The 25,297-nt window shown below is 46.9% G+C and overlaps 1 protein-coding gene across 1 annotated transcript in view; it reads right to left on the bottom strand.

Annotated features, from left to right (window-relative positions):
- The window catches only part of PLCL2 (phospholipase C like 2), a 196,817-nt gene that overhangs the window by 33,767 nt on the left and 137,753 nt on the right, over nucleotides 1–25,297 (bottom strand). Inside the window, exon 4 of the mRNA XM_008266046.4 lies at nucleotides 10,855–10,930. Within this exon, the coding sequence (XP_008264268.3) occupies nucleotides 10,855–10,930 (76 nt within the window). The remainder of the gene's footprint in view (nucleotides 1–10,854; nucleotides 10,931–25,297) is intronic.

The following is a 25,297-nucleotide window of genomic DNA, read 5'->3' as shown; positions in this document are numbered from 1 at the left end:
CAAGCAGCCCTAAATTTTCAGAGATAGGATATACACAATAAAAAGGCATCAAAAAGACACTTTCTCTGAAGGGGAGGGGCAAGTCAGAAACATGGCATCATTTCCTCTTCCAGTTCACACCAACGCCTTTTATTCTTGCTAAATATAGAGCAGAGAACCTTTCAGACATTCTGGTTGGGATTTTCTTTACTTGTCTAAATGATCTGAATCTAAAATATAGCACGTGGCTAAACATTTTTAGAAACAAATATAATTTTAAAGAATCAAGCAAGAGACACATTGGTCTTAAATTGATAAAGCTTAGTTTTTCAATGCTGTCCTAAAAAACCCCTTTTATCACAAATGCAACCAGTGTAAACATTTTTCTGTTTTGAAAAAGTGGAGATTAAAAGCAAATGGTCAGTTCTTTGAAATGGTTACAAAACAGATATTTACAACTGTAATTTATTTGGAATTTTCCAAATTAGGTGTGGTGGAGCATTTTCTAGAAGACAGAGTTCCCTATGACACAGGTGGGCTTAGAGCCTTATTCAGGAGGTCTGTTTATCAACAGTGGTAATGCACCTTAATAAAACACGATCTGCACGTATCTTGTAGCACGTCATATCATCTTGAGAACCAACTGGGGATATATGATTCCCTCTTCCCAATTAATTTACATATAGTGCCCATGTAAGTACACAGCCTTTATAAACTCCAGGGCTCTGAAGTTTGGGGCTGCCAGTACACGGGTGTATACACCCTACCCTCAGAGATGTGGAAATGCATGACTGCTTTTTATACAGTTCTACTCAGTAGTATCTTTATCTTGGCTTTTCCCAAACAACCTTGGCATTAACAAAAAGCCAAAATGATTTTAACGTGGATTTTGAACTGTTACATCTGATTCCATGTGAGACAGAATAGATAAACCAGGTCTCTTAAATATATCTCTGAAACCCAGATGGCTGACAAAAATCCTTGTGATTCTAAACCCACAGCAGTACCGTTTGTGAATGAATCATATGAGGAGGTTTTTCTTCTTCCAGCACCTTCCATCTGGGTAACACTGTGTGAGATGAAGTTGCATAACTTTTATTCTTTTGTGGAGTCTGATCGCCACGACACTGTACTAAGGCAAGGCGTGGCCACGTGACTCTCGGGCAGGATGACAAGACCCTCCTCCTTTCGTTTCCCTGGGAGACAGGAGCGCCGTCCTCCCCACAACCTCTCGGGAAGAGGAGTTGGGAGGGAGCCCATCTATGTGGATCTCCAGTCCTCCATGCACTCACTCTGCTCCCTGTGTAACACACACAGTCCTCACAACAGGGCGCCTGGGCCTCTTTCCTTTTCACCTGTCTTATTTAAATTTTTTACAGAGTCATAGGTTTGACAATTTAAGAAGTATAAACTGATACACGGGAAACAGTCTTTCCGTTCCTTTCTGCACCTCCTAGTCTCCGGTCCCTTGCCCACCTCTGGAGAGGGATGCCCAAGCAGGTGAGGCTCACATCTCCCCAGCCACAACAAGTATTAGCAAATGACATGCATCGCTTGTCTCGCTTCTAAAAGTCATGTAGTTATGTTACCTATGTATGCATGTAAGACTTTCCTTATGTGAGTATGTATGTGTGCACACACTCTATTCTTTTATGGTAGCACAATGTTCCCTTGCAAGGAGGAATCACAGCCTACTCAGCTAGGGCTCTCCTGTTGGATATTTGCATTGTTCTCAGTAGTACAGAGAAAGCTATGTGCCTATGTCTTTCCCCAGCTCATTCTGTCTGTAGAATAAAATCTGAAAAGTGTGACCACTGATTCAAAGTGTACATAATTTACTGCTATATGGCTCTTCCAAGGTGTGGACCAGTTTTCATGCTCCCAACAATGTAACACTCATCAACTTCCCTGACATTTTCTTTTTTTTTTAAAAAAATTATTTATTTATTTCAAAGTCAGAATTACAGAGAGAGTGGAAGAGAGAGAGAGAGAGATATCTTCCATCTGCTGGTTCACTCCTCAATTTCTGTGATGGTTGGGGCTGGGCCAGGTCAAAACCAGGAGCCAGGAACTTCTTCTGGGTCTTCCAGGTGGGTGTAGGGACCCAAGCACTAGGCCATCCTCTACCCCATTCCCAGGTGCATTAGCAGGCAATGGGGCAGCTAGGACTCAAACTGAGTCCACATGGGAGGCTGGCACTGCAGACAGTGGCTTTATCTGCTGCACCACAACGCCAGTCACGACCTGGTCTCACTTCTTAAATGATTAAATGAGTTTTAGTCTCCCAGCCTGAAAGGTCACATCTGCATTTATTGCTTCCAAATTTACTACCTCCATCTAACTGCTTTCCTAAACTTAAGATCAGGAAGTCAACTAGTTATATTAAAACTTAACTTGTCCCCAAACTCCTGCTCTTGTCTCTTAATCCTCTGCCTGCCCCAGGCTTCCCTCTTGGTAAACAGTGTCTCCATCCTCTCGGATGAAACCAGAATCTCAAGTCATACCAATTCCCCCTTTTCGACATCCAATCCATCAATACAACCTATTAGCAAGAGGCTCAGAACTTCACTTTTGCCATACAGAATTCTTTTGTGCAGTCTAACACACATGTTTTCTGGTTTAATGTTCTGTTAGAGCTCCTGGGTTTTTTTGGTTCCTTGTTTCCATCTACAGCCTCATTTGCTGCCTGTCGTGGTCACGTGATGTTCCATGCTGCTGTCTGCACGGGCCTTGTATCCTGCATTTGAGCTTCCTTCTGCTGGAATGCCAGCACCCACTTGCCGTGGCTCCTAGACAAGCCAACTTCTTGACAAATCTCCTGACCTAGAATCTGCCTTCACTATCACCCAGATGGAATTCCTACTCTTCAGTGTGTGTGGTCAGCGTTGCAGAACAAGGCACACACACTACTGTGTACACAGCACTGACAGACAGGAGCCACTCACACTTCTATCTCCACCACTCAACCTGGAACCCTTTGCGGGCCAGGCCCATTTCCTGTCTGTTTATGGAATCTCCAGTTTCTGGCTGGAATTAGAGGGACAGACCTAATCAATGTCTGTTGAATAAACGAATGAACAAGTAAATGCAGAATTTCTTATTCTGCTAAACTCAACAAATATTTATTGGGTGCGAGTTTTGTGCCACACCCTGTTCTTGCCCTTTGGGATGTGTTATAAGTGAAGATCTCTGTTGTCAAGGAATTCACACTTCTACCTGGAAGCAGACAACAAGCAGTACACCTGAGTAAACCATGCGTTGGAGCAGGTGCTGTGACACAACACGCCAGGCTGCCCTCCCACATCTAGTGGGAGACTGCATGGAGTTCCTGGCTCTGGCCTGGCCTGGCCACCCTGGCTGTTGTCGTTTGGGAAGTGAACCACCTGATGGAAGACTTCTTCGTCTCTCCCATATATTTCTCTCTCTTTCTCTTTCTGCCTTTCAAATAAATCAATGTTAAAAAAAAAATTTTGACATGTTGTTTTAAAAGGTAGTTACTACTATATGAGTATTCAAAAACTTCATGGAAATGTGTATTATGAAGGAACTATGGACATCAAACACCTTTTGTACCAACATGCAGGGTTCAGGTGAGTCGAACACTGTAGGTGGTCAGGCTTAGAAGGCTCTGTCAATAAGGTGCGCTTGACACGGTGTGTAACTGACATGGCAGGGACTTATGATTTCATTCTGCCAAGAAGGTGTGGGATCAGGTGTTCTAGGATACTTCCACCCTCTGAGGGGAGCTGAAACAGGCCGCAATCATGGCCTAGGGCTATCTGTGCTTCCTCCCGAGCCTTTCTTCCTTAGAGAATGTAGTCACTCCATTAGCTGCCAGTTCTACCTGCTGGCCTGACCTCCATCCCAAGTTCATTACTGCTGCCTCAACAGCTCACTAGCTGTTTCCACTTGATCACCCTCTCACGTACACTGCACATGAAACAGCCGTTCACAGCCAACTACTGATGCTGACACTTCAGGCACCCAAGTATTTGGACGTGGAGGGCAGAACAGGGAGGTAAGTCAATCGGTGAGCTCCCAAGAGGGTCCCTGACTATTCAGTGAATCCCCTCTGGGAAATGCTGAGTTAAACTGGAGGATATTTGGCATGCCAGTGTGCACTGAGATCCTCCAAAGGGAGAAAACTGTATTATGAAATCCTTTGCCCAAGGAACATAAGTAATGTTCCTGGAATTAGGCTTTGGGAAGTATTGGACTAGAAAATCAACCCTTAATGCTTTAGCCATGAATTATAACTATATTTTCTTTCTTTTTTAAAATTTCACTTATTTATTTGAAAAGCAGAGTTACAGAGAGAGAGAGAGTGACTGAGAGAGCTCTTCCATCTACTGGCTCACTCCCCAAATGGCCGCGATGGCCAGGACTGGGCTGAGCCAAAGCCAGAGGCCTAGTTTCCCCCAGGTCTCCCATGTGGGTGCAGGGTCTCAAGCACTTAGGCCACCCTCTGCTGCCTTCCCAGGTCATGAGCAGGGAGCTGCATCGGTAGTAGAGCAGCCAGGACATGAACCAGCTCCCACAAGAGGTGCCAGCATTGCAGGTGGCGGATTTATCTGCTGTCCCATAACACTGCCTCCAAAACGAGATTTCAACCCAATTTCCTACTGTTTCCTGAAGCAAGTGTTTCTCTTTCAGCCAGGAAAAATGTTTCATATGCACTTAAAACATGTTTTGCTGATGAAGTCTTTGAAGCCTTGGCCACCTACAATGGGCTGTTCCTGCAGTTCAACTTACAGGACTCTCAGCCCCTAGTTCAAGGCTCCATTTCCTCCTCTACCAACAAAACACCCCGCAGAAGACTCAGAGCCCTCCTGTCTTCAAATGTTCTGTTTTCTTCATCATGCACTGGTTGTGTTTTATGATTTTTCATGATAGCACAGATCTCTGTCATTCTTGTTTTTGCATATCAAGTGAATAATTAGCACAGTACTTTGATATGGAACATATTCCCTTTCTGGGTGACTGTGTGATTGACATGACATTGAATTATAATAGAAAGTATAATGACTATAATGAAAGAATACAGGTAAAAATTGATTTAATTTTCTTATTCTTAAAAGAAAGTTTACCTCTAAATACTACTGGAACATCCTTAGAATGTATTTGTTCACTTTACTCAACTCCTTGTATATTCCCTTTTACAATCAATCCCTTGCATATTTATATTAAAGGATTTGTATGCCATAGAATTTGAGAGCTAGAAAAATCTTGAGATCATTCAGGCCAGTTATTTTAGTTCATCTGAAGATATCAATTAGGATGCTTCAAATAGTTTGTGGAAAAATAGAATTTGACAGTAACTTTATTTTGTCACAAAAAAATCTTGAGATCCATTCACAGTTTTTTCCTATACATACTTTGCGTGAACTTTTTGAGGATCTGTCATATTCAAAAAAGCTCTGCAAGAAAATAAACCTATTTTTTAAATTCTATTTTCCATGAACTTTTTGAAGTGCAGGTGAATATACATTTATATGTGTATGAACACATATATACATATACATCCTCTATATATTTGAACTGTCAGATATTTGTAGGGGAAAGGTGACTTGTTCAGTTTGTAGATTTTGCTTGAACTGTGGATCTTCTTACCTTTAATAAGCAATTATAATAGGGGTCGGCGCCATTGTTCACTTGGTTAATCCTCCGCCTGTAATGCTGGCATCCCATATGGGCACCGGGTTCTAGTCTCAGTTGCTCCTCTTCCAGTCCAGCTCTCTGCTGTGGCCCAGGAAGGCAGTGGAGGATGGCCCAAGTGCTTGGGCCCCTGCACCCGCATGGGAGACCAGGAGGAAGCACCTGGCTCCTGGCTTTGGATCGGCGCAGCACCGGCCGTAGCGGCCATTTGGGGGGTGAACCAACGGAAGGAAGACCTTTCTGTCTCTCTCACTGTCCATAACTCTGCCTATTACTCTACCTGTCAAATAAATAAATAAATAAAAATAAGCAATTAGAATAGCCTGAACTAAGGTCATCACTCCTTCCCCTCTACAGCACAGCATCTGCCAGCAGAGCCGAGTAGTTGCTATTGAAATGAAAAGGTTCCTTCCAGAGGCTCTGTGGACTTACAATGAGGGCAGGGAGGAAGAGGTGACATGAGAGCAGAACTCTGGGAACTGATCACGGGACAGGGACCCCAGGCGGGCCAAGCACCTTCCTAACTTCCCGCCCCCTTCTCGCGTGGCGCTGGGGAAACTCCACTGGTGAAGGTTCTTAGGCAGGGGTGAGTCGGCTGTCATGCAGTTCTATGACCAGTGTGTGTCTGCATCCACGCAGTTACTCGCACTGTCCCCAGGATGTTCCAGGAAAGAGGCTCAGGGCCACGCCTGCACCCACAGGGCACCTGCTCTGCTCTATCCTGTATCGAGATGCTCAAAACCTCAACATGCTCACTGCCACGAAAACTCCTGAACCCCTCCAGGAAGATTCCACATTTCCACTGCACCCACAGGCACAGACGCATGCCCGTGACCTCAGGGGGGCTGCTGCCCCTCTGTAACCTCACCCGGTCCCCCCACCCCTCGGTTCTTGTGGCAGCTTCCAGCCCTTGATTCCCTCCTTCTTTTTTCTTTAAATGTAGTTTGTATTTTTATAAGAATTATGCACCTGTATAAAGAGACAAACAGTTGTCACCAATTCCCCCTCCCTAGAAGTAGTCATATTCAAATCCTTTAGCTGATTTTTCCCTTTTTTAGCATTTATGTCCATTATTTCTGAGTCACATACTTATATCATCTTGTTACACTTTTTTTTTTGCAAGCATTACTTATTCAATTTGCCATATGAAGAAAGAGAATTTTGCTGGGTGTAGCCGGCTCACATCAACTCCGGCTCTCAGTCAGTTTTTCTCTTTTATCCAGCCTCAGCCCCACTCCCAGCTGGTGCCACCCAATTCCAAGCAGGTGGTCTGCAGTGTGAATCATGTTGTCTGTCCAGTCCCAGCCTCCCATTCAGCTCTCTTGGGTGGACAGTTAAGCCAATTAACAGCTGCTCAGTCAATTATCACCTCTCCAACTGTTGTTCAGTTTCCAATATTTTGTTGCTACCATTTTGTTGTTTGTCCTTGTGGATTTGTGCCTTAAATAAAAACCCCCTACTGTCATTCCAGCGAGGTTTAAAAGGGAGTAGAGATTAAATAAATGTATTAATTCATCTCTAACAGGAGCTATGTCATTGGTTTCTTTTTTTTCTTCTCCAGGGAACAATTTATTTTCCATTTAAAATCACCTGATCAGAACACCCAGCTCATGGAAGCGAAGCAGCCTTGGTTTCTGTAGTATCATCTTCCTACCCGTTACCAAGCAGATGGAATTAGTGACGAGGAAGGAAATCATAACCCACAGTAGGCTACAGTTAGGGCCCTGGAAGAAGAGACAGAGTAGAAGACGGATGCTTCCCCTGAAAGGATCTGGCAAATCTTTTATCAGCTCCCCCAAATTTAAAAAACAAAATGAACTTGTATGATGTTTCTCCTCCTGCAGATGGCTGTTCAGCGCTGCTGCACATGCTCCGTGGACAGCCGTGTCGCTTGTCACTCATTCACCTGCCTCACGCACGGGCTGTGTGGACTCCTGCATCCCACACCGCCCTCTGCGGCCCAACACTTACTTAGTCCCTTTGATCGGCACCGCTGCCCTCTGACTGAACAGAGGTCTTCACTTCTGAGCTCTCCTCTCTTGCCCCCCTTCTCTTCCCAAAAAATACATCAGCACACACACCTTCTTCTCTAAAAAAAACAGTTATATAACCAGGGCCCTGAACTTGTCCAAGCCGGGTGCACTTCTAAACATGTTGTCAGGGCAGGTTGTCTAAATCCTTATTTCCAGTTGTTTTATGCAATAAGAATATAAATTTGTATTTTAAAAGTCTGAAATACTTCTGAAAGAATCCTCTCTTACAGCTCTTTGGGATCCTGCATCTTTGCCAGACTGAAGTTCTGCAGGCAGAATGACAATGACTTCTCCAAAGTAAAAACTTATGCAAATGTATTTTGAGCCCAACACAGATTAGCAATTCTTCATGTGAGTAATGACTTCACCTCTTTCTGATAACTGTAAACATGAAAATCAAAACATCAAGGGACTCTAAAATGAGTACTCAAGATAAGATAAGGGCAGTGTAGGTGTTGGCAGTAAGTGTGAAACCAAAAGATAATCTTTCAGGCTTCTAAAGATCTTCACAGGCAGCGCCACTTGACTTACTACACGGTGGTTCCTGGCTATGGGCCACGCCCATGCAAAAATCCCAAAGCCTTCAGCTTTTTAAGTGCAGACATATACCTCACTGCAGTCAGACCTAAGAACAACATAAAGCTTCATTCTATGACACGTGAGCACATTTCATAAACCAGCGAATTGAAAATAATTCAGATTTCTGAATTAATAAAATTCGTTTTTTTCTGACAAACAGCTCATCTTAAAAATTCTACAAAGTCCGCAATTCTCACAGTGATACCTGCATGTAATGGAACAGAGCACTTAATAATAAGTCAGTTCACATCCAGTCAGTTAGTATTTAAGGGACTATTGTGCTGGACTGTTAGAACACATGTCATGGGAAAGCACAGACAGTAACCTAATACACAGTCTTGGTACCTGCTCAGGAGATGGAATACATTAATAACACACAACTGCAGACGCTCTGTCGACTGAAACTAATAAACGTTTTCAAGGACTGCATGGAACGGTTCAGGTAACGGAGATGGGAAAGTCGCAAAAGCTCCCCTGGAAGACTGTTGAGATAATTTCAGAGAAGTGCAGGCTGGCAGAGAGGGTGGAGACAAAGTCTTACCAGACAGACGGTCTGGGCAAATCTAACTGGAAACACACAGGGAACTGGGCAGGGCAGCCCAAGGGAGAGGGTGGGTGGCCCCCCATCACTCCCTGGAGCACCTTCCTCAGCTGTTATCAGTAGTCTCCCGTGAATTCCCTGCAGGGACCAGTGTTGTGCTGCCCGGGTTAAGGCATCCCATATAGGCATCCCATACAGGAGTGTCAGTTTGAGCCCTGGGTGTTCCATTTCTGATCCAGCTCTCTGCTAATGTGCCTGGGAAGGCAGCAGATGAGGGCCCATGTACTTGGGCCCTTGCCACTCACAGGGGAGGTCATGTTGGAGTTCTGGGCTCCTGGCTTTGGCCTCTACCAGCCCTGGCCATTATGGCCATTTTGGGGAGTGAACCAGTGGATGGAAGACCTCTCGCACTCTGTCTCTGCCACTCTACCTGTCAAATAAACAGATCTTAAAAAAAAAAAAAAAGAAAAAGAAAAGAAAACTCTGTGTACACAGTTACGACAGTCAGTACTTTAAAACTCAGTCCCCGTCCTGTTCTGAAAAGCATATGGGTCCCAACTGCAACTGAGCTGAGCTCTTCAGTAATCACAGTTAATACTCAATATATTTGACTGTATTCACTTTCATATCTCCTGTTCAATTTGAAGATTTTAGAAGACAAAAAAAACGACCATTTTTTTTTCATATTTTGGTATGCAAGAGCTACCAAGTACCTTATGCATACAGAAATTCAATTCATGCTTAACGAATGAATGAAAGATGGTGTAATTAAAATATTTTACATATTATTGGCAATGTATTATTATTTATGGTTGGCCAACTGGCAGATGATCTTACATGCCAAGTTAAAAGCTTAGATTTGGTGTGTGCAGCACCAGGTACTGTGTGATTTTGTACAGGATGGTGACATGATAAAAATGACACGTGACATGTGTTTGAAGCAATCTGTTTTAGTTGTGGACTGTCGGGAGATCAGCCTGGGGATGACCAGGAGTGGAAGGACCACTCTGCTAACAATATTTTGCTGACAAGATGAATAAAGCAGCTTGGAGATTTTGGAGTTTATTGATGAGTCACGAACGTGTCTGGTCCGTCAGAAAAGAAAACTGTCACACACTTCTTTGTCTTCAGTCTGCTTTAAGTGAGTTCATTTCTGAGATGAGAGATGATTTTCTTTTCAGGCTATGTGATAGTCTCTTGATTTTAAAAAACAGCAATCCAAAACCTTAGAAAGCAGCTAAAGATATTCTTATTTATGACTGACAAATACTCTCCCCGTGACAGCCTTCCAAGCAGACACAGCGAAATTAGAAACCTGAAAGAACTCCATTTTTATTACAATGTAGGATACTTGATTGTTTTGTTTTACCACAGCTAAAATTAGACACATGTTGATTAAGAAGATGCTGTCAACAGAAGTAGAATTTCATAATCTAGTATAACAATTGGATGTCAGTGAACTTATCAGCACTTGAAAATGCCCATGTGTTAAAAAGCGTAGACAGTACGTGTCCACTTTCCTGGTTAGTCCTTCTCCGCACGAGCCTCCCTGAGCCTACTGTGTGCACTCTCGAGTCCCAGGGGCCAGCAGGTGGGTGTGTAGCAACACAGCTACCACAGATTAGGGCAGAGCTCAGTCTTACCTGGGCACTAGAAACACTGAGAATTCTTAACAGCTCTTAATTCCTGCCCCACACCCTACCAGAGGTGGGGAACCTCTCTTCTCCCAAGGGCCATTTGGATATTTGTAAGTCATCCACGGGCCCTAAGAAATTATCAACTTAAAATTAGCCTGCTACCGATTTGCTGAATTCCGAGTGCTGCCTGCAGTGCCTGGCAGGGCCAGGCGGAAGGACTTCCGGCCATTCCCCTCCCTTGCACCACGGAGTCTGACAGCCCCCCGCTCCCCTAATCCAGGTGAATCTGTTATCCAGCTTTGAGAAGCAGTGAATTCATGTTTCCTTACGCCACGGAAAAATGGCTTTCATGCCTGATTTTGCTGATAGAGGATAAGAGGATGCAGTCATGTTGAGACAACTGTCTGGCTGAGAAAGCAGCCCCACTCACCTGCCTTCTGACAGTGCACGATCTTCTCATAGACAGCATCCGCGTTCTCCAGCACCGCCTTGAGGGACTGGATCATCTGCAAGGAACAGCACACGTGAGATTCCGACAACCGGGCGTCGCGCACAAGGCCCCTCTCCTAAAAGCAGGCTGATGTGAGGATGCAAAGTGTTGGGTTTTTTTTTTTTTTAATCTGACTTCCCATTAGTCAAGTTCAAGTATGTCTGTTACAAATGTGAAATGCGTTCCTCACACGGCAGTTTAGACAAGACTGTGCAGCATGCTCTCAGCGCACCTAGGCTAGCGCAACGCTGAACCTGAACCCTGCGCCAGTACTGAGTTTGTCTCAGTGCGAGGAGCTACAGATAAATGTGTGCAGCACGTCTGACTTGAGCTCTAAATCACATTTTTGGTCATCTATTTTAACAAAATCTTAAACTTCTCTTGTGGAAAGGCCTTACATACTTCACCCGTTTCAGTCAAAATGTCTTTATCTGAAAATTTAAGACGAATAAGGAGAATCAATAAACAGCATTTATTTGATGCCATTCATCACAAATCATAAACACTACTATCAATGGTTTTAAAAATATTCAACTTAAAGTTCTTGCTGCAGACTGCATGAGCTTATTTTAAAAGCTCAAGGCTGGGGCCGGCGCTGTGGCGAACTAGGTTAATCCTCCGCCTGCGGCACCAGCATCCCATATGGGCGCTGGTTCTAGCCCCAGTTGCTCCTCTTCCAGTCCAGCTCTCTGCTGTGGCCTCGGAAAGCAGTGGAGGATGGCCCAAGTGCTTGGGCCCCTGCACCCGCGTGGGAGAGCAGGAGGCTCCTGGCTTCGGATCGGCGCAGCTCTGGCTGTTGTGGCTGTTTGGGGAGTGAACCAACGGAAGGAAGACCTTTGTCTCTGACTCTTTCTCTCACTGTCTGTAACTCTGCCTGTCAAATAAATAAATAAAATCTTTAAAAAAAAAAAAAAAAAAAAGCTCAAGGCTGAATAAAAGAACGGACCAGAGCACGGATGACCAATTATTTCAATTACCAAACTGCTAGGAAACCATCTGTCTCAAATAATCATGTTGGTTATAAAATCACTATGAAAACGGGATAGCTAGTTTCAAGTCTCATACTTAAATGGGTACAATACTTGTTTGAGTGTCTAAGTTTTTATACTTAAATGTTCAAATATTTTGCATTACAATATTACTCACCAATTTTACATGGCTTTTCTGTTTTTAAATAATAAGCACCCATTCATTCCTTTAACTCTGTCTTGTTTTTCTTCATGATATTTGTCACTAACTGTCAGAGCAATTGCCTATACTAACTAAATATGCGTAGCATAGGCTGTTCGTATAACTCAAAGAACATCATATTTTGATCAGCTGTACTTACTCAAAGTATAGCCAATATGACTCTTTAAAAAGTGCACTGGATTCTCAACGTTAATCATACAGCATTTATCAACTTTTACTGTTCTACAAAAATTATAATACAATAAAACTGTGAAAGGCCAGTGTAGGCATTGTTTACAAACTCTTCTTTATTCGGGGAGGGTCTATTACAGGCCGGCCTGTGCAGAAACTGGGGCTACATGGCCTACAGGATGAAGCTTACACTTTGAAATTCAGTATTTTCATATTCTCTCTCCAAGATCTGAGTCATCCCTATAAATTAAAATATGCTATTTTACAGCCTGACATATTGAACAGGCAGTGATAAAAATGAATAGTTAAGAACTCAATTATACTGATATAAAATCATTTGTACCATGACATGATTTGCATACTGAAAAGGTCCAAACCGTCAGAGGTAACCTTTTCCAGCTTTGATGTCAAGCCAACGAGAGATCTGAAAAGCAAGGACTTCTAGCAAGCATGGAGGTTGACCAACTGTGCATCCATCAAACAGGAAAAAGGAAAAAAAAATGCAAGCAAAGAAGCAAAACCAGTCAGGGAGCAAACAAGCAGGAACAGAAGGAAGGAAGGGAATAAAAGGGGAACAGTGAGCACAGGGCCACGCAGACAGCACACAGGGGAAAGGTGGTCCAGACCAGCACCACTCGGTGGGCGAGGAAGGGGGTGTGCTGAGGCAGGAAGAGCACACAGGCATACGGGCTTCAGTGCTGCTGCTGCCACTCATTAGCTTTGTCATCTAGGGCAGGTATTTAACCTTCCAGAACCAAAACTTCCTACGTACACAATGAGCTTGTTAAAGACATTACACCACTTGGGGCTGGCATTGTGGTATAGTAGGTTAAACCTCCACCTGTGGCGCCGGCATCCCATATGAGTGCTGGTTTGAGTCCTGGCTGCTCCACTTCCGATACAGCTGCCTGCTAATGGTCTGGGAGGCAGTAGAAGATGGCCCGAGTGATTGGGCCGCTGCACCCACGTGGGAGATCCGGAAGAAGCTCCACTCTCCTGCAGTTGTGGCCATTTGGGGAGTGAACCAGCAGAGGGAAGACCTTTCTCTCTCTCTGTTTCTCTCTCTTTCTCTCTCTCTCTCCCTCTGCCTCTCTGTAACTCTGTATGTGTGGGGGCCCATACTAAGTGTTGAGGGTGGTAAGGAAGAAAAGACAGATGAACAAACAATAATCACAATAAAACGTGGCTCTGCTCTTGCAGCCTGTGTGTGATGGAACTCAGCGCTAAGCTGCAGCCCTTGGGTGAGCTATTGTAACGGGGAGGCACCTGTGGTGTCATGGCACCCACGGTGATGCCCACAGAAGTATCTCTTGGTGGCTTAGATTTCAATACGGAAGTTCCTCTCCTGATAATGGGAGTGAACGTCCCTCCCCCCACCCCCTTAACTCATGAGCAGTGAATAAAGTGTGGAGGTGGCTGATACACCCGGGCAGAGAACACACACACAGTGAGTTATCCTGAGACTTGGAAGTAAACAGCAGCAGGCATTAGCAGACTGCAGGCGAGGCAACTCCACAAGGACAGCCAGGGGAAGGCAGGCACACGGTAAACAATCCGCTCAGGAAGGCAGACATGACTCACTTTGTCACATCTGTTATTAAATGTTTGCAGCGCTGCCTCTGGAAGCGAGAAGTGCCAGTTTATATCTTTGTATAGTTTTGAGGTACACATTTATAATTAATGTATGTAAACAGTTTCCAGTTCTTGTGCAAAGTGTGAGTTGGTTCATCTTCCACTCTTGCGGCCTTGCCTAAGCGCTCCTTGAGTGTCACGGCCCCTCTGGGCACTCGGAAGGGAGTTCTACGGGGGGGTAGGGTCTCCTAGGAGGAGCACTAAGGGTCAGGGGTCTCGGCGGGCAGCTCCTGGGGATCGGCCTCCCTGCCACCCACCCAGCCCACTCGTGTCTTCCCTTCCCCTTCGTTGGCCGAAGCACAGGGCACTGAAGATCCAACAAGGGCAGCCCTGGGCCCCCGCTGATCTAGTTAGGGACCTGTCTCTGACCGGGTCTGCTACTTTGTAACAGGCTGTGATTATGAACAGTACAAGTGTTGGTTAAATGAATCAAGATGAAAGTGATTCAACCACTAATCTGCATCAGACATGCACCCAGCGCTTTCTCTTTCATTTAACGGTCACACTATCCATGGGAGGTGGGTATTTGACAGTTGATGTTAGTTTTACAGATGTGAATGCTGAAGACCACTTTCCCAAGGCTGGCAGCAAACAGGCAAAAGGACTTATAATTAATAAATAATAGAACTGGCATTCCGTGGGACCTCCAGTTTGCTGCTTTTTCTATAATACCACGATGGGTCTTGACACATGAGAAGCAATTGCCCAAGTTGAGAGGAAAGTGACACAGAATGTTCCAGAAGGAGCACAGGGAATTCTGTAGCTCCTGAAAGGATGGCACGGTCGTCTCAATCGCTGACACTGACCCAGAGCTGTGTTGTCCAAAAAAAGTTGCTATGAAGCACTTTGAGAAAACTTTTTTTAAAAATGACAATAAACAATTTATTGTACAGAAAACTCATTCACATTTAATGTGAAATGACTAGAATAAACATTTTACGTTAGACAAAAGCAGATGTGTGGGGAATAATATAGAGATGAGACAAGGAAAAACAGCTTTAAGTTACCTTGTTTTCCCTGTGGAGATGGGGACTTTAGAAAGTTAGGTGAATAGATGGAACTGAAGTGTATTTATTTTGGACCAAAAACCTGTGACATCCATGCAAAGTTTTTTTTTTCATAATATGTACAGTCTATGAAAATTTGAACAACCTTTGCAAATAAACCTGTCTTTTAATTTCATTTTTTTCACAACCTTTTTGGAGCCCATATGAGGTTCTAACACAGGACTCAAGAAGATGAAGAGCACAAAGTTTAGCAACTGAAATCAGTACGCTGAACACAAACCAGAAATGCCCTTCATAAGAGTGCTGTTTTATTTATTTTTTGTTTGTTTGGTTTTTTTGGCCAGGCAGAGTGGACAGTGAGAGAGAGAGAGACAGAGAGAAAGGTCTTCCTTGGTTCACCCTCCAATGGCTGCCACGGTCGGCGTGCTGCAGCCGGTGCACAGTGCTGATCCGATGGCAGGAGCCAGGTGCTTCTCCTGGTCTCCCATGGGGTGCAGGACCCAAGCACTTGGGCCATCCTCCACTGCACTCCCTGGCCATAGCAGAGAGCTGACCTGGAAGAGGGGCAACCGGGACAGAATCCGGCGCCCCGACCGGGACTAGAACCCGGTGTGCCGGCGCCGCAAGGCGGAGGATTAGCCTAGTGAGCCGTGGCGCCGGCCAAGAGTGCTGTTTTGAAAATAACTCCGCATAGCAGTGTGGGAGAAACTTCTCTGCAGATATGGCTATGAAGAAGACGATTACTGTATTCTTATGTTTTATTTACTAGCTTTCTGTAGATTGCTCCTTTATTTTTTGTTTTACAATCTGCCCATCAGGTAGGAAAAATCCGTTTTCAGAATATGCAAGTCTATTTTTTACAAAAGAGTTATTTATTTATCTATTTGAAAGGCAGAGCTACAGAGAGGCAGAGGCAGAGAGAGAGAGAGAGAGAGAGAGAGGAGAGTGAGAGCTCCATCCGCTGGTTCACTCCCCAGATGGCCACAATGGCTGGAGCTGTGCCCATCTGAAGCCAGGAGCCAGGAGCCTCTGGGTCTGCCACGTGGGTGCAGGGGCCCAGGGACTGCTTTCCCAGGCCATAGCAGAGAGCAGGATTGGAAGTGGAGCAGTGGGACTTGAACTGGCGCCCACATGGGATGCTGGCATTGCAGGTGATAGCCCTGAAGTCTACTGTTTTTACCATAAGGATGCCATGTTTGATTTTGGACAACTTACTAAATCTCCTTTCATCTCAGGAACACAGAGTTTGTTAATTACGAAAGTACTTTGCCAGTGATTTTAAGTCCTTGGGTGAATGAAGAGTAAGTAATAATGTCTTCTAAGGTGTTGATTTGTCCCTTATTCTTGTTTTGAAACCTCAGTTTCAGAGGGAAAATCCCCACCTCCTAACTCCCTCCTTGGCCTGTCCCTGCACCCAGCTCACAGGTGCAGCGGTGCGTCTGCTGTGCTGTTTCTCACCCAGTCACAGCGGCAGAACGGCCCCGCAGCCCTCAAGAAGGAGAACAAGGTGACACAGAGTCCTAACAGGTAAGCATCTTCCCAAACACACTCAAAGACCAGCACCCTCAGATATGCCAATGACAGAGCACAGCTAGCCCTCCCTGCTGAACACCCCACACTCGGAGATCCACAGTGGCCTCCGTGGACCAGTGGATGGCCGGCTGGCAGGTGCGGCTTCAGCCACCACCAGTAGGCTCAGGAAAGACCCTGGGAGGACTGAGCCACAGCAGGACTTGTCTCGGGACTCCAAGGATGAACATCAAGACAGCGATGTACATCAGGGACGAGGCCTTCAGAAAACAGGACAGGATTCAACCCTAATCATGTTTTCCCTCTGATCAGAAGGCTCTGAATGGCAGCCTGTGTTCTGTGTCCCCACCAGAACTCCGGTGCAGCCAATGTGCTGGAAGCCAGAGGGCTCTTCCCTCGTGAATAAAAGAGGCCCTGGACACAGCATGCAGCTACCGGGCTCTCCCACCTTCCACTGTGGGAGCACGCACCAAGAAGAACCCCGCCAGAGGCTGACAGCTTGATCTGGGGCGGTGAGAAAATCAACTTCCGTTTTTATAAATGAGTGGGCTGCGGTGCCTTCAGCTCACCGCGGCTTGTCAGCCTCCTGCTGCACCGCCTATGGGGCGAGCCAGCCCCTGACCCCAGAATGGGACAGAAAGGCCAGCGCCCTTCTGCAGGAATCCACAAGCCCCAGTGACTTTTTTTTTTCTGCATCCTTGAGCTAACAATATGGCTTTTCTTTATAACACTTTACAGTAATTATTACTGAGTGGGTGAAGAATTTTCGAGTCAAATGCGGGAACACTGCGATCTAGGACTTGCAAACCGAAATTCAGAGGTAACATTTTCTTTTACTAAAATAAAGCTTTGCAAGAACAGCAAATGTCACAAATTTGAACTAATGGGAGAGGAATCATTTATAAAGTCACAGCTTTTTGTTTAAAAGCCGCATATTTGAACTGAGGTCTAAAAGGCTGCAGGCTCTCTGCAGTTTAACCCAGTGCTTCTTTGCACAGGTGCAGGAGGGGCGTGGCGGCACCCAGCTGCGGGGGAGGGCCGGGAGCTGGTTACCCTTGTTCCTGCCAGCAAGGTCACCATGCAGACACCTGCTCAACAACCTCTCCAAAGCACCTTGTCCAGGTTTCTTGTGAAATTTCACTTTTACATTTTTCACTATGCAAATTATAGGGGGGGAATCTAGAGAAAAGAAAATCACAGGACAAACCTAATGATTTGCCGATAAAAGGCACTTTTCACAGAGAGAAGCAGTTTGGTTAGTTTGGTTGAGACCACACCAGGACCCCACTGCACGCATGTGAGGGAGGGGCAGAATCCACAACAATGTAAAGTAAGTTCTCTGGGCTTTGAACTCACAGCAGAAGAAAGGGGGGGGGGGGTGTGGGCAGCAAAGGAGCCAGGGGGCAGACTGGATAAGACATGGATCTACTCTATGGAGACTGAATGTCGTCACAAACCCTGGACCATCTGAGGCAGAGAGTGTGTGCTGGGATCGAAGCTGAATGCTGAGCCAAGGAGTGGTGTCAAGGAAGGGAGGGAAGCAGGCAGGGCATGGGCCACTGCTAGGGGAGAGGCAGCCGAGGGCTGGCAGAGGACGAGATGAAGGGCTGCAGGCTGGGACGACTCAGCAGGGCACACAGAAGGAAGAACCAGAGACACAGAGAGGGTACGTGGGCTGGGATAGCAGGAGCTGTAACAACCCGCCAGCTGCAAGTGCTTTGCAGTTCACAAATAAAAAGGCCAACTCCTTCCAGCTGCAGGGAGCCCTTCCGTGCCCCTCAGTCTGTCCACTCGTAACCAGCTGGGATGTGGACTCCCGCCCCAGTTGAGCTGAGCTGGTGGACACAGCAGAAATTCTGTGCGAATTTCCAGCAGCAACCAGGAATCGTGTAAAGCTTGGTCTGGGCAGTGGAAAGTTGGTGATTTTGTGCACGGAGGTGGAAGCTCAGGTGGAAGAGTTGTCTGTAGTGCCGATGGAGGAATTTTAAAGAAAAATGAGCATCACAGTGGTGCTCCAGGGTTCTTTTTTATTTTTTTAAATTTATTTATTTACTTGAAAGTCAGAGTTACACAGAGAGAAAAGGAGATGCGGCGGGGGGGGGGGGGTCCTTCCATCCACTGGTTCTCTCCCCAACTGGCCACAACAGCTAGAGCTGTGCTGCTGATCCAAAGCCAGGAGCCCGGAGCCTCTTCTGGGTCTCCCACGTGGGTGCAGGGACCCAAAGACTTGGGCCATCTTCCACTGCTTTTCCAGGCCACAGCAGAGAGCTGGATCGGAAGTGGAGCAGCCGGGTCTCGACCTGGTGCCCATTTGGGATGCCAGCGCTGCAGGCCAGGGCGTTAACCTGCTGTGTCACAGCGCCGGCCCCTGCTCCAGAATTCCTACACAGAGAGAACCCAGAGGTTCAGGGACGACACAGGAGTGGCCGGACAGAAGGAACGGAACAAGGGTCTCAAGCACTTACCAATGCACAAGGAGGTGAGGAGCGTTTCTGGAAGGAAGCTGAGTGCAGAGTATGGGGAGCTCTGGGTTTGGTCGTTGGGTAATTTCACAGGATGAACTACAGTACTGACAGCTCTGCTAGAATGCAACACACACATTCCCAAGAAGCACTGTACTGTGCAAAGTTGTCTAATAAAAACCACAGGGCTGACAGCGAAAAGGGGCGAGGGGCACTCACAAATTTCGCTGAGACACGTAAAACCACAGTTTTGCATTTGTTAAAAGGTTAAACAGGGCAAAAATACTGCAATAAACTTGGCACTTCACCCCAACAAAGACCAGAAGGTCACTAGTGGAAGTGGGTGTGCTACCCTGAAGAGGTGGTAGAAGGGTTCCCTGCAGTCTAACGAAAGCTGTGGCACAGGTGTGGACGGCGTGGCTCACAGCGCACCGGCCCACTGATGTAGCAGGCAGACATGTGAGCGGAGGAGAATGTTTAGCTAGTTCACCCAGATGCAGTTTTCTGCATTTCCTCAGTGTTGTTTCTGGACAAAGCTGTGCACAAGCAAATGCAAAATTTGAAATTTGCGCGATGCTCAGATAACACAGTAGCAGCTGCATTCCAACAAATCTGCATTTCAGAAACAAGCGTCACAGCAGAACTGACCACAGGACAGAGAGCAGGGTCAGCACTGTGGCGGAGTGGGTGAGGTCGCCATCTGGCACACCGGAATCCCACTTGGTTGCTGGTTCACACCCCTGCTGCTCTGCTTCCAATCCAGCTCCCTGCTGACAGCCTGGGAAAAGCAGTAGAGGACGGCCCAAGTGCCTGGCCCCTGCCACCTACACGGGAAACCTGGAGGAGGCTCCGGGCTTGGTGCTGGCCTGGCCCAGCCCTGGCCATTGTGGCCATCTGGGGAATGAACCAGCAAATGAAGGATCTCTCTCCCCTCCCTCCCTCCCTCCCTCCCTCCCTCCCTCCCTCCTTCTCTCTCAGTGGCCTTTCAAATGAATAAATAAATCTTTAAAAATAAATAAAAGAAGGAAGAGTATTTCAAAATTTTTCTGAATTTTTTGTTTTACAAAATTCAATGTAGTTTTATTAAGAAGTAATAGTTAAACTCTGAGTTTCTATTGCCTTCAACCACAGCATGGCCTTGGCATCATACAAGCCTGTCTCGACATTGTATTCAACTATTCTAACAATCATTTCTTTCCGGAGAATAAATGCCAAATGCTATGTAAATCTGGAGCACATGATGAGTTGAGTGACCTTGGGCCCACACTTGAGAAACCAAGAATTCTCTAAGTTGTCAACATAGTCTAACTTCTTGTAAAGTTTACTGCAGAGCTAGGGAGGCACACAAGGGATCCATGTGACTCTCCTGTCACCTGCTTTTCCTCTGAATACTGGTTTATCTGGAACCACTTACGCACTGAATTTCAGATACAACCCTGCAAGTAACATCCCATCTCACCTGCGGGTATCTTGTTGAATTTTCACATTAGCAGAGAGGCCTCCTCGACCAGTCAACGCCTCTATCGCTTCTCACTCCAAATGGGTACACGACCATATGCACACACACAGGGGAGGCTGCACTGCACAGGGTAAAGGCCAAGCGGGTTTCTGAACAGAAACTCACCACAAGAGTACAAGATAGTCATGTGCTTGTGCTACCCAGCGGAAAGCAAGTGTCACCTGCACTCACCCAGATAACCACTGGATTCAGCACAGAAGTCCTGATAGATAATATCACGTGATTAGGCCAGCGCCGCGGCTCACTAGGCTAATCCTCCGCCTACGGCGCTGGCACACCGGGTTCTAGTCCCGGTTGGGGCGCCGGATTCTGTCCCGGTTGCCCCTCTTCCAGGCCAGCTCTCTGCTGTGGCCAGGGAGTGCAGTGGAGGATGGCCCAAGTGCTTGGGCCCTGCACCTGCATGGGAGACCAGGAGAAGCACCTGGCTCCTGGCTTTGGATCGGCGCAGTGTGTCAGCCGTAGCGGCCATTTGGGGGTGAACCAATGGAAGGAAGACCTTTCTCTCGGTCTCTCTCTCTCACTGTCTAACTCTGCCTGTCAAAAAAAAAAAAAAAAAAAGATAATATCATGTGATTGAAACAGCCCATTTGTTGCTCGAAGTTGCTGCTTTCTGGCAGTTGCTTTGGCAGCCAGCACACACTGGATGGGCCACTGGCTTTTGTGGGGGATCTGAGAAGCACTTCTAGCATTAGCTACTAGATGTCTGCAGCAAGGCCCCATTTATCAGGCTAGGAAGAGAGGAGAAAGGAGCAAAAATAAGGGAAAAGGTCAGAAAGAAGAAACTGGAGCCCCTCTGCCCTGCAGTGTGCTCCTAGGGTGAAAAAGAGGGGGAAAAATCATCCCAGAGACAGAGCTAAATAAAAACAATGAATGCACCAGAGTGACTTATCTTACCAACACGTCTATTTATGCAGACAGCTAAATAAAATAGGAAGCCACAACCAAACTCTGGGGTAAAAGGAATGCACTTCCATTTCAAGACCAGCTGGGATTCAGCATCACTAGAAGTCCCTACGTGGTCCCAAACATATTTAAACACACCAGGGGCTGGTGAAGCTCCCGTGTGCCAAAGAGCTTGTGTAAAACTGAAAAGGGCTTTGGAAAAACAGGGTTCCAACTGCTCAGATTATTTACAGATCAAAGCACAAGTTTTGGGATAAAGAATATATGGTCACTGAATCTTATATTTCAGAAAATGGAAAGAATTTTGGATTCTATCTTGTACTGTTTTCAGTCTTATATGATTTTCATAAGGAAAACAAAAAAGTATTGAAATTCAAGTAACAAAACAGAATCTAACCAATTCTAGAAAAGGAACCGTTGCCACTATAAAGCTATCCAGAAAAGCTACAGAATAATTTCGACTAGCTCATGCAGTAAATGATCATGCTGTGCTTTTCTATACAGACAGCATCTACAGTTAGTCGTCGGCACCTAAGTTATGACAATCCTCCTCTCCCTATTTTGTGGTCGTCTTCCTAGGACCTGAAGTCTCCTTGGGAAGAGCTGGGTGTGCTCCAGATCTTTCCAGATTACTATGGAAAGCCTTATGCAATATTCCCAAATTACACAGTCTGCTTATAGCAATGGGGAGTTGCTTGGCACAGTGGTCACCTCAGGGATGCGCACACATAAAGCTCATCCTCTCCAGGCCACGGGTCGTGTCGGTCTCTTCACTCTTGGCTGCTCCTTAATAAAGCTACGACGACGATGCACTTTGTGCTCCAGTGTCCTCCACGGTCAGACAGGAGGAAGAGATGTGGTGAGGTGAAGGACTCAGCTACCAGGAACTTTCGACTGGGACTGTGGGAAGCCAGGAGCGGGCCAGTGAAGACCCAGTCCCCAGCCAGCTACGGCCTGGAAGGAGGGAAAGAAGCCCAGTGCCCCGCTACGTCTGCCCTCTTCTAAGAAACATTACTGCTCGTGAGTGCAGAGGCTGCGTCTCGTACGGAGGGCAGCTTCCCCAGAGAACGATGGGAATGGTTCAGAAGCTGGCCCGCCTCTCCTGCAGGCGTAGAGGGGCACCGAGCTGACGGAACCCGATCATTCCGTGAGCAAGCTGCTTTCGGAGAGAGCACCGGGAGCTTCTGGATGCTCTGTTAACTCCTTCGAGTCACCAAGGACCATTTAGAGCTCCGACAGGCTCATTTAAAACTATTACTCAATTAATTAAATTTCAGAAGATACCATTTGAATTAAGCACAGCACCACTGTTACGACTACCTATTTATATGAAGGCTTTCACCAAGGGGATCTCGGTGATTTAGACATCCCTAATTAACACAAGGTAATTCAATCATGGTCTTCCTGTGAAGTAGCGATAGTTCCTCTCAGGTCGGTGTTAACTAAGTACAGATGTTAGTTACAAGAGAACAGCAACCGGAGGCCTCTCTGTAATGAGAAGCAGGCCTCCTCCTCCACACAGCGGTGTCCACAGCCAGGACGGCGAGAAGGCAGCCAAGCGCCCCCTGCGCCCACCGACCCAGCCACTCTTCCTGGTGTTGGCCACTTCACTCACGTGTGCCACTATCTTCCCCCTTCAGAGTGGACGAGGTAGCGTGAAAGCCCACTTCCTGCACCTCACGCTGAACTTTGACCCCACCTTCACGCACGGGGTCACCCCACCTGCTGCACAGCAAAGCACACACTGACAAATGGCTGCTGCCCTGGAGCACAGAGCGATGCTAACACATGCACACCCATGGGCATCGAAGCTTCAAGAGCTGCCGGCTTCCGGCCTTGGAGAACTGGCACAGTGGTAATGACTGCCATTTATTGAGGACTTGTTATGATCTAGGGTATTTCCAGGTAGTCCCACCATCCTTCAAGGTGGTGATCCTATCCCCACTTTACAGGTAAAGAAATGGACTTGACCATGGCCACAGAAGCAAGCACTGAGCAGGGACTGTCTCATTGTCAAGGCTCATACGCTTTTCTAGCGCCCTGCTCTCACTCCCCTCAGGCCCCCAAAAAAACCAATATTGGAAAACTTCCTATAGGGAGGGTCCTCTCCTACACCCAATAATTTCTATCACAGTTTGTGTCTTTGTATAAAAACAATCTCACGTGTGCATTCTCACCCCACGCAAAGACTTGAGGTGTCCGTGAATTCACCCCTGATTTTTTATTTTTGCTTTAGATTTATTTTATTTATCTTAAAGGCAAAGAGAGAGAGAGAGAGAGAGAAGAACAGAGACAGAGAGAGATCTCTCACTGGTCCACTCCCTAAATGACTGCAATGGTCATGGCCGGCCCAGGCCAAAGCCAGGAGCCAAGAGCTTCATCTGGATCTCCCATTCAGACTCAGGGGCCCAAGCACGTGGGCCATCGTCTGCTGCTTTCCCAGGCGCACTAGCAGGGAGCTGAATCAGAAGTGCAGCAGCCAGGACTCAAACTGGCTCCCATATAGGATGCCAGCGCTGCTAGCCATGGATTAACCCGCATGATTTTTAACGTGCATGCTCCACTGACTCTCCATACCTCTTTCCTATGCAACAGTCATGTTCTGTCACTTGGTTTTGCCCTGTTACACCCCATTCATCCTAACTCCATGAATTCCCAAAGCCCTTTCTGAACAGGGAGGTGGGTTTGGGTTTTGTTGGTTTTTCTTCTATCTCCTCCTAGGCCTATAATACACCTCCCCTTTCTCAGAAGATGCGTGTGGTACTTGTTTTTGTAACAGTAGTGCCGTGTTGCTCAACAATAGGTGGGGACGTCCACAGGGTATGGTACGATTTGCTCACCCAGGGCCGGTGGGTGTTAGGGTCCCACAGTTGGGGACGGTGGGTGTGTGGCTTTCAAGGACGTCTCTGCTTGGCCTCACAGCAGCTCACGCCCACCCAGGCTTCCCCTCCTCTCTGCCCCCAGCCCATATCTAGAATCATGCACCCCAAAGCCTCTATCCGCTCATGTCGATCTATGAACTTGTTTGGAAAAACCATCGGATACTGCGCTTGCGTCAGGAATGTTCTCACCTCAAGGTGGCATCCCTGAGTCGTGTGGCTCTCCTACCCTGGCCAGGTACTAGTGAACAGCCGCACCTCTTCCTCTTCCCCTGCACTCTGCACCCCTTCAGTGTTTTCTTCTCAGGGAATGTCAGTCTTTACAGGGGAGAAGGAATGTCAGTTGCGGGGCTGAACAGGAGGCAAATGATGGAAACAGGGATGCTCCTTAGGCAGGCCTCTCCTGACCCTGGCCTCACACACCCCACAAGCATGTGGAGCTGTGCAAGCACTCAGGTGGCCTGCTCTTCCCGGACTGGCAAAGGTTCCACTCACTGCACAGGACATGGCTGCGACTGTCCAGTGCTATCAGCTCTACCCCCAGGGTTTCTGCATACACAGAAATCAAAATCAAGTTCAGGGAAATGCAGGCATAGACGTGGGGCAGAGACATAGGGTGGGAGCGCATCTGCTCTCTGAGCCCAGAGACCAAATCACTTTCATTCATTCATCAGAAGTATGTGGAGCGTCTGCCCTGTGCCTGGCTTTGCTGACCACATTGGGGACAGGGGTGAGCAGGACACACATGGGCCCTGCTATCTAGGGGTTCAGGCTTGGGGGAGGGAAGAGGTTCTTTAGAAAAGGAATCAAGCGGATGAATATAAACGACTAGCTGTGCTAAGAGGAATAACACACACAGTAGCAGGGTGTGGCATCTGCAGGGGGCTTCTTGGTGGGGGAGGGGTTCACAGACCTGGTCCCCTCTGCAGCACTCTTCACGGTCCCATCCTTCGTGAGACGGCTTTATATACAGCATGCTTAGCAGAGCCCGGATTTTACAATTTGAGAGAAGGCCCCTTTCTGTCTTAGGGGAGGGTGAAGGGAAAGCAGCGCTGACGAGCCCCACCCAACCCCCCCACACCTCTGCCC

This window comes from Oryctolagus cuniculus, chromosome 4 (genome assembly GCF_964237555.1).
Source record: "Oryctolagus cuniculus chromosome 4, mOryCun1.1, whole genome shotgun sequence".
NCBI classification, from domain to species: Eukaryota; Metazoa; Chordata; class Mammalia; order Lagomorpha; family Leporidae; genus Oryctolagus; species Oryctolagus cuniculus.
This window is presented reverse-complemented; position numbering and strand designations above follow the sequence as displayed.